The sequence below is a fragment of the Mytilus trossulus genome, chromosome 10 (assembly GCF_036588685.1).
Source record: "Mytilus trossulus isolate FHL-02 chromosome 10, PNRI_Mtr1.1.1.hap1, whole genome shotgun sequence".
NCBI classification, from domain to species: Eukaryota; Metazoa; Mollusca; class Bivalvia; order Mytilida; family Mytilidae; genus Mytilus; species Mytilus trossulus.
In genome coordinates, this window is record NC_086382.1 from 70,746,329 (window position 1) to 70,763,751 (window position 17,423).

General features: G+C 32.3%; 2 protein-coding genes across 3 annotated transcripts in view; both read right to left on the minus strand.

Annotated features, from left to right (window-relative positions):
- LOC134686593 (perlucin-like protein) overlaps positions 1 to 17,423 on the minus strand; it is a 29,670-nt gene that overhangs the window by 1,596 nt on the left and 10,651 nt on the right. Inside the window, exons 1-5 of one of the 2 annotated variants that reach the window (XM_063546267.1) lie at positions 9,482 to 9,586; positions 5,893 to 6,012; positions 4,246 to 4,328; positions 2,904 to 2,997; positions 823 to 1,036 (exon numbers count right to left, since the gene is read on the minus strand). In XM_063546267.1, coding sequence (XP_063402337.1) covers positions 823 to 1,036; positions 2,904 to 2,997; positions 4,246 to 4,328; positions 5,893 to 6,012; positions 9,482 to 9,563 — 593 coding nt within the window. In that variant the 5' untranslated portion in view covers positions 9,564 to 9,586. Of the gene's footprint in view, positions 1 to 822; positions 1,037 to 2,903; positions 2,998 to 4,245; positions 4,329 to 5,892; positions 6,013 to 9,481; positions 9,587 to 17,423 lie in introns of those variants that run through there. The other variant, XM_063546268.1, reaches the window with a different exon arrangement.
- On the minus strand, positions 12,496 to 13,656 carry LOC134686420 (neuronal acetylcholine receptor subunit beta-2-like). Its single transcript, XM_063546088.1, has one exon. The coding sequence runs from the start codon at positions 13,654 to 13,656 to the stop codon at positions 12,496 to 12,498; it is 1,161 nt and encodes a 386-aa protein (XP_063402158.1).

Sequence of the window (17,423 nt, forward strand, 5' to 3'; positions counted from 1 at the left end):
TTCTTTAAATTAAATTTTCTTTATCGATTTATGAAATTTTTATTCAACTTAGATGTTTAAATTAGATTTGATAACTAAGTCAATTTGATTATTGATAGAACATTATTACTGATTGTAAATACAAGAATATTTGATCAAGCAAAACAGATTTTAAACAATCAAATGAACATTCAATGTATATGTTATTTATAAAAGTTTACAGAATTATCTCACTAAACATATGCATTATAGAGTAAATTTAACTCTGATTATTATCACATAATTTGTTTGTTGAAGAAGGCCTTTATCATGGAGAAAACGGTTTAGAATGAAATTGTGCTGTTTGTACTTTGAAAGCGTTGAATTCCATTTTGTATTACAACGTGGAAGCTCAACAGACTAAAGAAGATAGTTTTAAAGGCGTTTATAGTTATTCAGATGAATTCAACTTCTCAGGACTGAAAATGTCAAGTATTTGCGTAATTTGTATAAATTCCTATTCAAGGCAATTAATCATAGGACTGAACTACTAGTGGACAATACTTGATGTTTATTTGCTTCTCTGATGTATTATGCATTTTTTGTAAAACAATTTAATTGTATTTATGTACTGATAAGCATAATGTGTATAAAGAAATGTAGAACTGAATCGAATTGTTTTTTACTATAGACATATTGTAGTACTCCCCACACAATCGAAAATTTCATGTCCTATCGATACAATCTTTCTTAAATGAGCTTTACTTATACGAACACTAGTTCTTTTGAAATAATATAATGACATAAACAGTTTTTTTTCTGTTTTACTTAACAAAATGTTTCTAACATTCAATCTCAACTTACCCTTTTTCACAAATGAATTGGAATAAAACCTTTTTACAATTAGCATCATTCCAATGCCAATGATAAAGGGCAGATAACTCTAAACAATTCTCGCCACTATCGTCAGAATTATTGGGCTCGTTCGGGTACCAATTAGTATAAACTAATCCACTGCCGTCTGCTGACCATATCCAGCTTCCTTCAGCTTGTTCATCGGAACCTCCCATCCAAAAATCTAATTGGACGAAACAGATTATATTTACTAGGTAATACACGACCAATTTAATCGACATTATAATTTTTTCTTTTTCACTCTGTTTAAATAGTGTTTAAAAAATAAATGATCAAAATACGATTTCAAATAAGATTAAACAGTTAAAAGAAAATTTCGAAAGAATAAACGAATCCCCTTTCAGTAATGCATTGCTTACAACAAAAACATAAAATTGCAAATCTAAAGGTTAAAAATCTCGTGTAATAAACTCATATATGCTTGACTTTATTGATATGCTGTTGGAGAGGGAGCAAAAGGTTCAATTCCAGCGTACGTTAATAAACCAAAGATGCATGCGACAGCTAAAAACTGTACAAACTTTTTTGAATTTTACTGAACCAAACCAACTAATAAAGATAAACAAGTCAGCTGTATTAGCGATATCTAGTTAATATTAGTAGAATACTGCATTTTTCTGACAATCAACTGGTAAAACAACTTCAGTTTGCCTATGCTATTAATCAATTTTGAAATAACTTGAATCGAACTTTCATTTTATGTTTGCACTTGCTGTGGACAGCGACAGGTAAAACGCTATCCATAGAAACTTTGAAAATACTTAATAAGTTTCCATAACAAAATTTTATTGGATTCTATATAAGCAGAAAAATCATGCAAACTCATTCCCTGAATCATTTGTGTTCATGAATATATACCACTGAATGTGAAGCACGTAGTCACAAGTAATTGAGGGTTAAGGGGAATACATCTTTCGTTTGCACATCATGGAAATAGCCGGTGTATAACATGTTCATATTCGTTAAGGAAATTAAAATGAATGATTCGAGAAAAGACAACCCAACCCGTTCATCGAAATCTCTTGTCGATGGAAAATGTTAAAATAGTTATCAAAGGTACCAGGATTATAAATTAGTACGCCAGACGCGCGTTTCGTCTACATAAGACTCATCAGTGACGCTCATATCAAAATATTTATAAAGCCAAACAAGTAAAAAGTTGAAGAGCATTGAGGATCCAAAAGTCCAAAAAGTTGTGCCAAATACGGCTAAGAATATCTATGCCTGGGATAAAAAAATCCTTAGTTTTTCGGTAAAGTCAAAGTTTTGTAAACAGGAATTTATAAAATGACCACATTAATGATATTCATGTCAACACCGAAGTGTTGACTACTGGGCTGGTGATATCCTCGGGGACGAAACGTCCACCAGCAGTGGCATCGACCCAGTGGTGTAAATAGTTATCAAAGGTACCAGGATTATAATTTAGTAAGCCAGACGCGCGTTTCGTCTACATAAAACTCATCAGTGACGCTCATATCAAAATATTTATAAAGCAAAACAAGTAAAAAGTTGAAGAGCATTGAGGATCCAAAAGTCCAAATAGTTGTGCCAAATACGGCTAAGGATATCTATGCCTGGGATAAGAAAATCCTTAGTTTTTCGGTAAAGTCAAAGTTTTGTAAACAGGAATTTATAAAATGACCACATTATTGATATTCATGTCAACACCGAAGTGTTGACTTCTGGGCTGGTGATACCCTCGGGGACGAAACGTCCACCAGCAGTGGCATCGACCCAGTGGTGTAAATAGTCATTAAAGGTACTAGGATTATAATTTAGTACGCCAGACGCGCGTTTCGTCTACATAAGACTTATCAGTGACGCTCATATCAAAATATTTATAAAGCCAAACAAGTAAAAAGTTGAAGAGCATTGAGGATCCAAAAGTCCAAAAAGTTGTGCCAAATACGGCTAAGGATATCTATGCCTGGGAAAAGAAAATCCTTAGTTTTTCGGTATAAAAGTCTGTTTTCCTTTTGCATGTTTTGAATCATAGAAAAGTATCAACATACATATTATATACATACTTCTACCCAAAGGACTTGCATGTGTCATTATAAACTTTTGTTCCTCTGCATTATCAACTTTAACAAGATTAGCCTGATGAGCTTGACAGTATTTCTAAAACATCAATTATGGATTAGAATAAAATAAATTTCATATTGTTGAAGATTCCACAAAGTTATATACATGAGGTACAATTACACTTGGCTTGGGAAAATAAAACACTACAGTCATATAACAGTCCAGTATTTATTCTTTGGCATTCATGAAATTGGAATGATGCATTTGTTATCTCCCTTACTTCATTTTTGAGTTCTTTACATTAAGTTTCCCTGCGATTTTTATTGTCTTTTATTTTTCAATATTTCTTGATTTGATTCAGTGTATTCTGGCTACCATGTTTTGAAGAACTTCGTACTTTTTTATGTACTCGAACTTGTGGTCTTATCTTAGGATTAAGAAATTACATATACTGCGGCTATATAAAATTTGATGTGTCGCAGAGACGTTATATACCGCCATTAATCGGAACTGAACTGAATGCTTTTGATGGTAACTCAAAATATTCAGAAGTTGAGAAAAAGGCTGCTGATTTTCTGTGGCAGCATAGTTAAACCCCAGTACTTTTTGTTGCAGTTTATAAATAAAAGAAGATATTTGATATATGTCAATAAGAGCGCTATCCAACAATACAAAATAATTAATGACATCTAGAGATCAACATGTAGTCTTCAACACCAGACAGATGACTTTACAATACTTCAAACTTAGAATCGCCCCTAGTTACAAAATGTGAACATAAATCAAGTAACATCAATATGAATTAAACATTTGCATAGAAGAACCGCTATATTTTACATCACTAGGTCGATACCTTTGCTTGTGAACTATCAGTCGCCGAGGATATCATCAGCTCAGTTGTCAGTAATTCGGGATTGAAAGAATTTATAACAATCCTTTCTTAAATTGGGGGTTTATAAATTTTGAAATTATAAATAATTTAAGGTTGCATTTCCCTCAGGCAAAGTTGGCTTAAGACGTATTTCGCTTTTTTTATAAGGTTATGTTTGGGCATATATATTTTCAATTGTGCTGGTTCCTATAAATCCTTGACTTTCAAATATGTGACTTTTAGCGTTCCGGATGAAGATAAATAAAGAAAAGCGCGTCAGTCGCATGAAATTCATAAAACGTGTTGTTTTCATCTTTTCATCATCGTCTTCCTCTTTATTATATGCTACATCTTTGATGTCGGATTTTTAAAAGAGTTCGATGGTGTTGATACAAAACTGTTATTGTTTATATAAAACTATTTTTATATCCTGTTTGTAATATCATGATCAATAAAATAAAACGCTTTCTCACCGATGCCTCATCCCAATTTAATCTATCTGTGCTAAATAAGTAACACGAGTTATGTAACTTTATCCATCCCGTTTGACAGTCAGCTGTAAACATATATCAGTGGCTACATTTAACAGTTTCAAACATTTCTTCAAGAGTCTTTATTTTGAGTTGATCGCAACTGACGAGCGTTTTGTATAAAAATATATAAAGAAACACTCGTTTTTTTTTAAGAGACAGTCATCGTCTTTTTTGGTTCAGATGTATCTCAGATATTTCATTTGGTATATAGTAAATGTCAGTATTGTCTGTTTATTTGACAAGTTGAATTAAACTTTAGTTTTACAAACAGTTTCCATCATTTGCTCTTGATCAACTTTGTATTCTCGAATTTTAACAAGAAAAACACAACTTGTTTATATGTGTTCCGATTGATTAATTCTAAAACGGAAGCAGTAAATAATGATTACTACATGTATATACAAATATGAAATGTTTAAAATGTACATTCATTTCAGGTTCAGATGCACAGAATGCTGTTAACATGATTTTACATCTAATTTTTGAATCTGAACCTTTACCACAACAAAATAAATGTTACCTATCAATTCGAAAGCAACGAAGAAGTTTGTCTGCAGTGCTTGATACACTGATAGTCCAGTCAAACTAAGATTTAACCTCAAACTATTTAAGTAATTGCAACAGAATTTTTTTTAGTTCTAATCTATAGCATTATGCCCTTAATATACACAGAAAAAAGTCCAATAAAATCTAACTTGAGGAAAACTCAAAATCATCATTTTTAATTTCCTATGGAAATAAACATCGGAAGGGGAGATAACTCTTGCAAAAATGAGGTTTTTTTCTGTCATTTTTTTGTTGAATTTCTTGAAATCTATGTAAAGTACGATACTTTCAGGGGTTTATAAGTTTGTATTTGACTAAATTATATGATCTTCTACTCATGAAGTGTACAAAACCCAAGTGCTATGGGTAGTTTTATTTTTTTCATGCGTTTTTCATTAAAGAAATTGCAAATTTGAGACTTTGTGACCATTAAAAGAAGGATACATGCTTAATTATTTTTTTTTTTATTAAATTTGAGATTATTAACCTTGACATGTTGAAAAATTTAATTAATGGTCAACTAATGAATTACGAAATCAAGATTAAAGCTTGATAAAAGATATGAAAACACCTTTAGAGTTGTTTGTTATACTCTAAAGGCCGCTTAAAATCAAGAACCAATACAGTCTGATGAATAGAAGCGGTAAAGTTATAATTTTGTATCGATTTTTATTGATATTTATGCCTTGTTTGCAAGAGTTATCTCCCTTTTCAATGCAAATCTCCATAGGAATTTTAAATGGTGATTTTTTTTAATCTTCCTCAATTTAGATGTTATGGGACTTTTTCTTTGTATATTTGGGGTATAATGCTAAAGATTAAAACTTTAAAATCTTCTGTTGCAATTACTTTCGAATTAAGGTAAAAATTATGCTAAATGGACTGGACTATGAGATTTCAAAATATATTTACACAATTTTTGAATTAAATTTGACGCATACTTTGGTAAGGATTGACCAGCTTTAATAAATAAAAAAAGTATAACAGGTGAAAAGTGTGAACTAGATTGTGAACGTTAATCTATTATGGCAAGATACTTACAACATAGTTTACAAGTAGCCTTGCAAAACATTTTTAAGTTGGTGTTACAAGCAGACTTATCACACGTGAGACGTGGATCATCAACACATGATTGTTGTACAGCTCGAGTCCTTGTTATTTCTAAAAAAACATAATCATTACAACAACTTTGAATAGTGAAACAAGTTTCTTTCACGAAGGTGTCTATGTGTTTTGCATTGGTGTTTGGGTTTGTTGCGCTTCAGTGTTTCTGCTGTTCGGTTGCCTTCATCTTATAGTTTGTTATCCAAATTTGTTTTCAATAAATATATGACGTTTAAACATCAGTAAACTACTGATGCATACATTTTAGGGTTGGGGTTTTAATGCAGAAGAAAACAGGTGAACTCTTTATACTGAAATTATTCGTTTGTTTGAGTTGATGAAATTTGCGAGTTATCATCTTTAGCAGTATTCCAGCTAGGATGTATCCAAATGGGAAAGTGAGAAAAAAAACCAGAGCGATCACATACTGATCAGTAAGAAATGAAGGTCATCATTAATGATGTGAAAGTGAAAAGAAGTGCAGATGTATACTGCGATCATTAACTAGTCATCGGGAAGATTAGACTAAAATAAAGGGGAAAAAAATGCAAAACACCAAGTAAGAGAATAGTCTTTGGAAAACTTAAAAAAACCTGAAATACAACAAAACTTAAATATAGAACTGAAGAATAGATTTGAAGTCTTACAACTTGAAGAAAACGAGATTGATATAAACTCTAAATGGCAACATATGAGTGAAATTTATTTGAAAACGAATGAAGACGTCGCAGGTTATAAAAAGAGAAAGAAAGGAATGAATATCTGATAAGACATGGGCTATAATAATGGAAAGAAAAGCATAAAAATCAAAAACCAATCAAGCAATAAGAGAACAACAAGAGGGAATGAAAGATCTCCATAACAGTAAGGAAAAAGAAGTGAAAAAGAATGCGAAGGCAGACAAAAAGGCATACATAGATAAGATTGCAGAAGAGGCTGAAAATGCATCTAAAGTTACACATATGAGAAAGCTATACAACATTATAAAACAATTTTAGATCAGTTCTGTTGTACGGTTCAGAAACATGGAGAACAACCAAATAGGTAGAAAGTCGAATTAGATGATTCGAACGACGCTGTTTGAGACGAATAATTAACATCAGATTGCCAAGTGAAATTTCAAACAGTGAACTTAGTCTATCAGAAAGAACAGGTTTGAATATAGTGAACGGGATCATGAGAAGGCGGTGGAAAAATATTGGACATATACTGCGAATGGATAACAACCGGCATGTGAAAACAGGTAGAAACATGGACACCACAAGGGACAATAAAGCCTGGAAGACCGAAAGCACACGGAGAAGAGATATACCAGCAGAGATAAAAAGACATGGTTACACCTGATATCAAAAAGAAAGATTTGCGAAAGATAGAACGAGTTGGATGTCCCTTGTTGATGCCTTATTTGATCAAGAACATGCAGAGGATTAAGTAAGTAAGTAAGCTAGGATGCAAGTGCAGGTGAGCACAATTAGAAGACGAAAGACACATAAGCCAATGTCTTAATTGTCTGTAAAAGGAAAAGCTTAAAAATTCAAATAGAAAAATATTTAAAAACGTTAAATGTACTTTTGCTGCATTGTGGTGTTTTTTGTTAGTTTTAAAAGTGTTTCCTAGTATTAACATGGACAATTTTGCATTTCACTTTAGAAATCAACAGCAAAGAGCAAACTTTGGTGGATGATCGGTGCACATTATTTGTTAAAAGGAGTTTCAACAACACTGTTATAAGCTAGCTAGCTATATGACACCGTATACGCGCATGTTACTGCAAAGATATAAACTTTAACATAACCATTTTCCATTGAATTGATAAAGATCAATATGGAAACTGTCTAGATGTCACCGACATGATTTATTCAAAGTAAGAATTAATGTAGAAAATTGCGCAAGGAAACTTTAAAGTTGATTGTGACTGAAATTTGAATAAACGTATTTTTACGTATAAACACATCTTTGGCTTACACAATATTTTGCTCAACTGTTCTTGATTCCAGCAAACCCAGAAAAACGCATCGACCACGCGAAATAAAACGATCAATGGAGAAAACACCACACATACTATCTTCTGATCACTTAGAAACGCGTTATATGTGTGTCTAAATGATTCGCACATCACCAGGTCAATACCCCTGCAGCTGGTCTTGTAGTCCCTAAGAACCTGTCTGTTGTGTTCACTTCTGACATATAGGACAACATTAATTCATAATCACTATAAAATGAAGTAGAATATCACCAGCACAAAAAAAACATGAGATTATATGCCTGTACTAATTGAACAAAACTGTAAGTGTAGTTGATGAATGCTCATACTTTACATAAAGTTAGCTATAAAACTAGTGAATGCATTTCAAAGAACATAAATTAAGCTACAAATTGTAAAAGACTCTATTTGCAAGTTGTTGAACATGTTATTGCGAGACAAAGTATTTGAAACAAATTGTATGTGTCTGTCAGATACGAAAAGCGCAAATTCGTTACAAAACATTAGTGTTAAGCTGCTACCTTAATAAAGAGTCATTCTGTTCAGTAAATTTAGATGAAGGTATCCCACAAATATTAAACGTTTTGAAACACTCAAAGTATCTACAAAAGGTAGTAGGTGTCTGACAGAACCAAAAATCGTTCACACGGAACAACCTATCCCTGTCACGATTTTTTACTTAACAAGAACTTATTTTCTGTTTGTAGAAAAAGAGAAATATGTGACAAAAAACCGATTCAATTTATATCAAAATGCAGCGTGTCGAAAAACAAAAAGAAGAATTCTAACAGATCGTGAAATTCTGGTATGTTATACGTTATTGCTGCCAATCAGCGAAAATAGTTGAAGCAAATCTGTTCAAAGGTACACAAGTGACAAAGACATGTCCGACTGATAGGCTAACAAGGTGAATGTGATTTAAAAATCATTTAGCCCAACAATCGGCACAGATCAGACGAAAATGCTCTTATATATATAAATATCTGACTTTAATAGGTCATGTTTGAAATGTACCTGCTTACCACATAATACCCCTGCAGCTGGTCTTGTAGTCCCTAAGAACCTGTCTGTTGTGTTCACTTCTGACATATAGGACAACATTAATTCATAATCACTATAAAATGAAATAGAATATCACCAGCACAAAAAAAACATGAGATTATATGCCTGTACTAATTGAACAAAACTGGAAGTGTAGTCGATGAATGCACATACTTTTTACAAGTAAGCTATAAAACTAGTGAATGCATTTCAAGGAACAAAAATTAAGCTTCAAATTGTAAAAGACTCTATTTGCAAGTTGTTGAACATGTTATTGCGAGACAAAGTATTGGAAACAAATTGTAGTAAGTGTCTGACAGAAACAAAAATCGTTCACACTGGACAACCTATCCCTGTCACAATTTTTACTAAACAAGAACGTATTTTCTGTTTGTAGAAAAAGATAAATATGTGACAAAACACCGATTCAATTTATATCAAAATGCTCTTATATATAAATATCTGACTAAAATAGATCATGTTTGAAATGTACCTGCTTACCACATACGACAACTGTAAAGACAATAACTGTAAGCGCTTTGTATTCCGTCATTGCTGAGATTGTGTTTAAAAGGTCTAACATTAAGAACGTGATAAGGCAGTAAAGATAAATATGTCAATTGCTTACATGGACATTTAAGTTTACATTGTTATATATTCTTAGATAAAAACCTGTACACGAATACAATATCAATAAATTATTAATGATGTATGTCATTGTAGTAAGAAATACAAATAATTACATACAACCTAATTTATTTTCAGATAAATTGGTAAATTTTGAGGTAATCTCTTCTATCCATAGACCAATTGGTGACATACTAATATATATTTCTGACTTTTAAGTATAGAAGTTGTTACACTGAATATATAAAATCAGGAATTATGTATAATCCTGATTTTTCAGGGATTTTGCATTATCAATAAAATCATTAGTGATTATATATATATATATATATATAATCCCGAAATCATTTACCAGTAATTATTTTAAAGTCCTGTATAGCTTTAAGTTTGTTACATGTTCAGTATATTGCTTTGTTTTCAAAGTGCTTCAAGAAACATGGGTTGTGCTATAATTTGTATACTATTGTTTGTCTATTTGTCCATTTGTTTATTTTTAGCCATTTCGTTGTCAGTGTATCTTGTAAATTTCAAAGTCCTTCAAAATAATACCAATCCCTGATATGATTTCAGTGATTATCAATAATACACAGATTCTCTATTTTGGTAAGAATATATCTAAGATACAGACAAATCAATCATATGTTAAAACCCTTTAGGCTTTATGGTGTAGCAGGAACAATTCTGCTGGAGATTCGGGGATGCTGACCACAGCTTGTTCTGGTTTGTGAACTGATTTAACGGAGACGAGGGATACCAAATGTAAAAGCGCTATAATATATCTAAATTAAATGAAAAACAAAAACTGAAAACAATATATAATTTAATCAACAAAATACAACTTTTATCATGATAAACCAACCGCATGTAGAATTCAATGTTAAACGTATGAAGAAGGCATATGGCAAGTGCAGTAACCTAAAGGGTGGTTGGAAATTTTGGCTTTCCTTGGTTTTTTTTCTTATTTTTTTAATTTTTTTTTTATCTTTATTGGTTGGAAGGCTTGGCTTCTCATGTTTTTTTTTCCTTTTTCATCTTTTCTTGGTTGGACTGAATGTCAGTCCGCAAAGGTTTCAACATTTTAATCTAAAATAATTTCTATAAAATATATAAGTTTCTCACAAAAGGTAACCAAAGATTTCGAGACGATGCAAAAATTAAACTTTACAATATAAATAGATATCTTTAACCAATGCATTCAAATAGCAAAATCTATATAATTTAACAAACATATACTTAATAAGCTTCATGTAAATCATTAAGATACAGAAATATAAAATTTATAGTTTAAAACAAGGGAAATAACGATGACATAATAATCCTAACTGCCACAATGGTTTAAATAGACAGTTTTCATTCCATTCTCATTCATCAAATCTTATTAATCTAAAACCAGTTTTACTGGTGGTATTCTATCTAACTGTGTTAAATCCCATCAACTCATAATCAAGAAAGTATTTCAAATTTTGATTAATGATACCAAATACACTGATCATGCATTTGCTGTGAAACATACGGGACGACAGTAAACAAACATGGAATTTCAACTAAGCAAATGTCCAGAAAAACAAACAGAAAACATGGTTGCTAGATTGAACATAATTATGGAGGAGGCCGTGACACTGAATCTTGATCGTAGAAAGCAATTCATCACCATAAAGGTTTTTTGAAATATGCTCAGACAATATAAAAAGAATCAATTTGATTCAGTATTTGGTAACGAAATCCTTGACTTAATGATTTAACAGTGAAACATAGATTACGTTCATTGAAATCCAAAAAAGCCACAACATATATAAACACGGTCCTTAAAGCCTTAACAGATGCTGCCAAAGAAAGATCATCTTAAAAACAAAATAATATAAGAAACAACAAACTGTCCTTTTTGTCGTAAAAAATGGAAAACCTAAAATAGGAAAAGACAGTTCTGACTGTAAACTGAGTATGTATGTAAATTCCTGGTCTAGATACAAGCTTAACTGCAATTTGGCATTTCTGGTTTTTCAACTCAATTTTTATCAAAAACTCAGATGGAATCAGTTTAGGTGGAATATATTTTTTGGAATTTAAAAGTACATATAAGGCAAACCATTAAATAGGAATGTCTTGGTGTTTATTAATATCTCCCTTCAACATGAATCACACGATTTAAAAAAGAAGATGTAAAACGCAAAGAGAACTTCAAACCCCGTTCATAGAGCAAACAACAGCCGAAGTCCGCCGATGGGTGCAGTGAGAAACTCCCGCAACCGGAGATGTCCTTCAGTCGGCCTCTAAATAAATATGTTACTAGTTCAGGGATAATGGACGTTATCTAAACTCCGAATAATACACAAAAAACTAAAATAGAAATTCTTACAAGACCAGCAAAGGCTAGAGGTTCCTGATTTGGGACAGGCGCAAAAATGCGGCGGGGTTAAACATTGTTTTGAGATATCAACACTCCCCCTATATCTCTAGCCAATGTAGAAAAAAAACCACACAACAATACGCATAGTTAAACCCATTTAAGAGAAGTCCGAGTCCAATGTCAGAATGAGTAACAAAATAAAGTAAATAAAATGACAATAATACATAAATTAACAAGGACTACTAGCAGTAACTGAAATGCCAGCTCATGATCTCAATTGAACTGATTGAAATTATGTCTTCATCATATGAATATCAAGCACAATATTTCGCGTAAGGGATTTAGTAGAATTTTAATGGTTGAACAACACAAACACACATAAAGTCCAGATGAGAAATCATGTCCTCGGGAGAATACGCAATTTCTACCCTTCATGTTGCTTCTTCGTGTTGTTAAAAAAAACTTATTTTCTATTAATACAGCTTCTTATAATTTAGTATCGTTTTCTGAATTTGAAATTAGTTGTTGACCCGGATTTTGTTTAACTTGTCGTCCAAAGCAATCCAAGTAAGACCATTGTAGCAATTATGACTAGTGCAGTTGATACCCAAAACAACACAACATCTAACATTGAAACTACATCACTCCATGCAATCCCCTGTTCGCTAAAGCTTCCATTTTGATTTTCCATTTTTGTAATTTTATTCACATTCCGGCATTTCATCATTCTTATGATGGTCACGGGAACATCGTCTTTACGATGATGAAGCCGAAGTTCTATCGTTGTACAACACACAACAAAAGTTCCCATACCTAGCTGGAACATTAGATAATATCCCAAAATAGATCCAGAGGTTTTTGGAAGCTCTGAACTGACAATGGTAAGGAAAACGGCAAACGACAGAAATACAGTGATACAATACCCCATTTTTTCGCCACTGTCAGCTGGAAGAGCGAATGTAAATATATTCAAAATACTGAGTAAGATGATAGGAATAATAATGTTCATTAAATAATATGTCGAACTCCTTTTTAAATTCAGTGTATATATTACTGTAGATTCGGTTGACTTAATACTCTCTCTGGCCGAAGTGGACACAACTGACCATTCAGCATTAGCCTCCATGCTGTCCAGTTGGATTCCTTTATTCCATAGAGTTACCACCACATCTGAAACACTACTTGACCACACAACAAAAACTATGTCGCAAGATTGTTGGTCGAAAGGAAAATACTTAATGTCTATTGTACATTTTGATTCAAAAACCTCAAACGGCACCCAGGTAACTTGTCCTGTGTGCATCACTCTGGCTTTGATAAAACTGCTTCCAAGTTTCTCCAGCTTCGAAAAACCATTTTTTAATGTTATATCAGGCATCCATATATCTGTTTGTGGAACATATAAATGGTATAATTCGCCAAAGTCTGAAGCAGTCCAATTGAGATATTCATCTGTCCACCCAATGTCTAAATATGCAGTTGTAATCAATCTTTGTTTCAGTTCGTCTACCTCGTCTATTCCAACAAGGAAGAAATCTATGTCTAAAATCATAGGCTCTAGCTGATTTCGATTCGGCCGGACTTCTTTCACATAATCATTTGTTGTGAATAATGTGGTGATTAAATTTTTAACATCATCACCACTCTGTGCTTCGATCTTTACAAAAAGAGTGATGAAAACAAATATCCTCAAGCTAGACATGTCACAACTCAGTATGTTAGATCCACTATTTCAATCTATCTGTAAAGGCTTCTTTTTAATTGTTGTTAAAATCCTATTTACCACGATTAGCAATATCAATTTTCAGAAAATGCGTGTAATTTGTCATAAACTTTGAACTGCAGAAAGAAGAAATAAATGTCCGCTAAAGTCTAAAATCCAATCTAGTGTGATTATATAGTTTGCAAATACAAATGTAGATCTTATCCTTATTGGGTCCCGTATATGAACAACATCTTTGAATATGTTATCAAATGCTCAATAAATAGTATGTTTATATTGATTCGAAAGAAGCTGTTTAATAACTTGCATGATGAACTGTGAATAAAAAAGTTAAAATTTAATAGGTTTTCAAACAAATATCTTGGAATCCTCAGCCATTCTGGGAATTCCAATTACAAATCTATGCCATTAACGAAAAAGGAGAAAATTACAAACATATTAAATATTAAAAAGTACTTGAAAAATCTTCGGAATTATAACTGTCTTACCTGAATAATAATGTAGATAAAGCTAATATACAATTTACTCAATATTGATTATAAAAGAACGTTATCCGGAAACACATGGAATCGCGTAAAATGTTATAAACCATCCCAATCTCGGATCAACTATGTAATTCCGATGATAACGCCACCTGAAGAATCCCTGAACCTCGGTTACTAATGAAACAGGGACATTCTGTGTCAGTGGAGTATCTGTTAAAAGCATGTGCAATACTGTTGTTGAATAAAACAAGAATGTGTCCTAAGTATACAGATGCCCCATCCGCACTTTTATTTTCTATTTTCAGGGGACCATAAAAATGGGTTGAAATCTTTAATTTGGCAGTAACATTAGAAAGATCATAACATAAGCAACATGTGTACTAAGTTTCAAGTTGATTGGACTCCAACCTCATCAAAAACTACCTCGACCAAAAACTTTTACCTGAAGCGTGACGAACGGATGGACGGACGCACAGGCCAGAAAATACAATGCCCATAAATGGGGCATAAGAACAATCAAAGAAAGACAAAAGTGCTGCATGCTCATCTAGATATTCAACCAAAAGTTTAAAAGGAATGTTCTACCCCAAAAAAAGATAACCTTAACTATAAAATTGTTGAACTCTGTTCTATATTTTGTCTTTTCAACGGTTTTAATCTGACTGAGCATCACTGATGAGGTTTTTTGTAGACGAAACGCGTACACAATATTGACTTTGGTGTCTATTATAATTTGTTCACTCACTTCTTTTGTGTCTACAGTATTACTGTGTTGGGAAAACGGTACTATTACATTTTCCCAGCATTAGGTTGGCCTTTTGTGTACCAAAGACAGGTGAAGGAAGTCGACATAGGAGCGCTGTGATTGGACGTAAGGGTACAATATATTTTTTCATTTATCTATGTATAACTGCAGTGTGTATATTTAATATATAAATTTTTAAACCTATTGAAATATTTTCTAAAGAATTATACGAAAAGACTTCTAAAAATTTATAATTATTGTTTTGTAAAATGACGGTGGGCATGGATCACATAAACAAGTTCCATTGGAAGTTGGTCATGATACTATTTGTCTTCAATTTTTTAATCAGCATAATAAAGTACTAACACCACACATAACTGTTTTATCACAGTTTTTATTATAAAAAGTGGTATATTTAGAAAATGTTAGTATTGTCGCCGATGGCAGAATAAATAGTACCGTTTTCCCTGTTAACTTATACCAGAGATTAATGATAATTATTACGGATAATGATAAAGATCGTTTAATACGCATTGGAATACACAGAATAATGAAAGAACCACTGAATTACACACCTGATGAAACATAAAACTGGCCAATCTTTTTGACATAAGGGTCAAGCTTATATCACTGATAATAATTACCTTCAACGAGAATATTATTAATTATGATGATAAGTCGTGTATGCACTAACAATTTCATTTAAAAAAAAGGTATCAAAATACTAACATGACGTAAGCAAATGTGGGTGTAAGATGATCAAACAAATTTGGTTTGTTGGAAAATCCAAAAAAGAGTTGTACGCAGTGGAAAAACATATTTTGTAAGCTGAATACCCTTGGGGACTTCTTTTTAGCATTGACCTGATCCAAATTATATAAATTTCGTACGATTCTTATATACCTGTAATTATATAGGAAAACCGTCAAATGATCTTTAATTCAGTGGTTGTTTGTCGTTAGTTTATGTGTTACATATTTGTTTTTCATTCATTTTTTTTTATATAAATAAGGCCGTTAGTTTTCTCGTTCGAATTGTTTTTCATATTCATCTTTCGAATGTATATGAAAACCAGGTTGTTTTTCTGGAGGACGCAAAGAGAATATTTGTAGACATTATACAAAATTTTGGTCAGAGAACTAACATTATAGAAAAATATGGGAACATTGTTTCGTTGAATTTCAAAATACAAAAAATAACCACTTAAAATTTTTAGACATTTTAGTCATATTTGCACAGAGAAAAAACATCACAAACAAGAATGTGTCCAAAGCACACGGATGCCCCACTCGCGTTATCATTTTCCATGTTCAATGGACCGTGAAATTGGGTAAAAAATCTAATTTGGCCTTAATGTAAAAAATTCAACCAAAAGGGAACATGTGTACTAAGTTTCAAATTGATTGGACTTAAACTTCATCGAAAACTACCTTGACCAAAATCTTTAACCTGAAACTCACACTTTTAACTTCTATGTTCAGTGGACCATGAAAATGGGGTCAAAAGTCTAATTTGGTTTAAAAATAAGAAGGATCATATCATAAGGATCATGTGTACTAAGTTTCAAGTTAATTGGACTTCAGCTTCATCAAAAACTACCTTGACCAAAAACTTTAACCTGAAACTCGCACTTTTAATTTCTATGTTCAGTGAACCATGAAAGTGGGGTCAGAAGTTTAATTTGGTTTAAAAATAAGAAAGATCATATCAAAAGGAACATGTGTACTAAGTTTCAAGTTAATTGGGCTTCAGCTTCATCAAAAACTACCTTGAACAAAAATATCGTAGATATTGGGAGATATATACCACGTATGCAGGTTCTGCTGGAATGTTGCTACTTAAAAATGAACAGTTCACAATTGGAAAGCTGAAATCATCTTTGTTTTGTCGTAAAGTTTTGTTTCAACCGACCATTGTCAATTTCTAGATGTGGGTCAAGAAATGAGGCCGACTTAACTGTATCTGTAGTATCCTTTATCTCTAATTCGATGGAATAGATGCGTTCAACATAGTCACCAAATGTTGAATAATTTAGTGAAAGAAAATTATCTATATAGCGGAAATTAGAGTTAAAGGTTATTGCTAACTTTTTATCTTTATTCCCAAGAAGTTCTTCTATAAAGTCAGCCTCATAATAATAAAGAGGCAAGTCGGCAAGAAGAGGGGCACAATTTGTTCCCATTGTAATGCCGACAGTCTGTTGAAAACAGGTCTTTCGAACGTAACAATTATGATGTCAATCAAGAAATCAAGCATCTTGATAATGTCAGTTTTAAAGAAATTTTTGTTTGAATCAGAGTGATCCTTTACAAATATAAAAAAAAAAGAAGATGTGGTATGATTGCCAATGAGACAACTGTCCACAAGAGACCAAAATGACACAGACATTAACAACTACAGGTCACCGTACGGCCTTCAACAATGAGCAAAGCCCATACCGCATAGTCAGCTATAAACGGCCCCGATAAGACAATGTAAAACAATTAAAACGAGAAAACTACGATGTATCCCTCGCT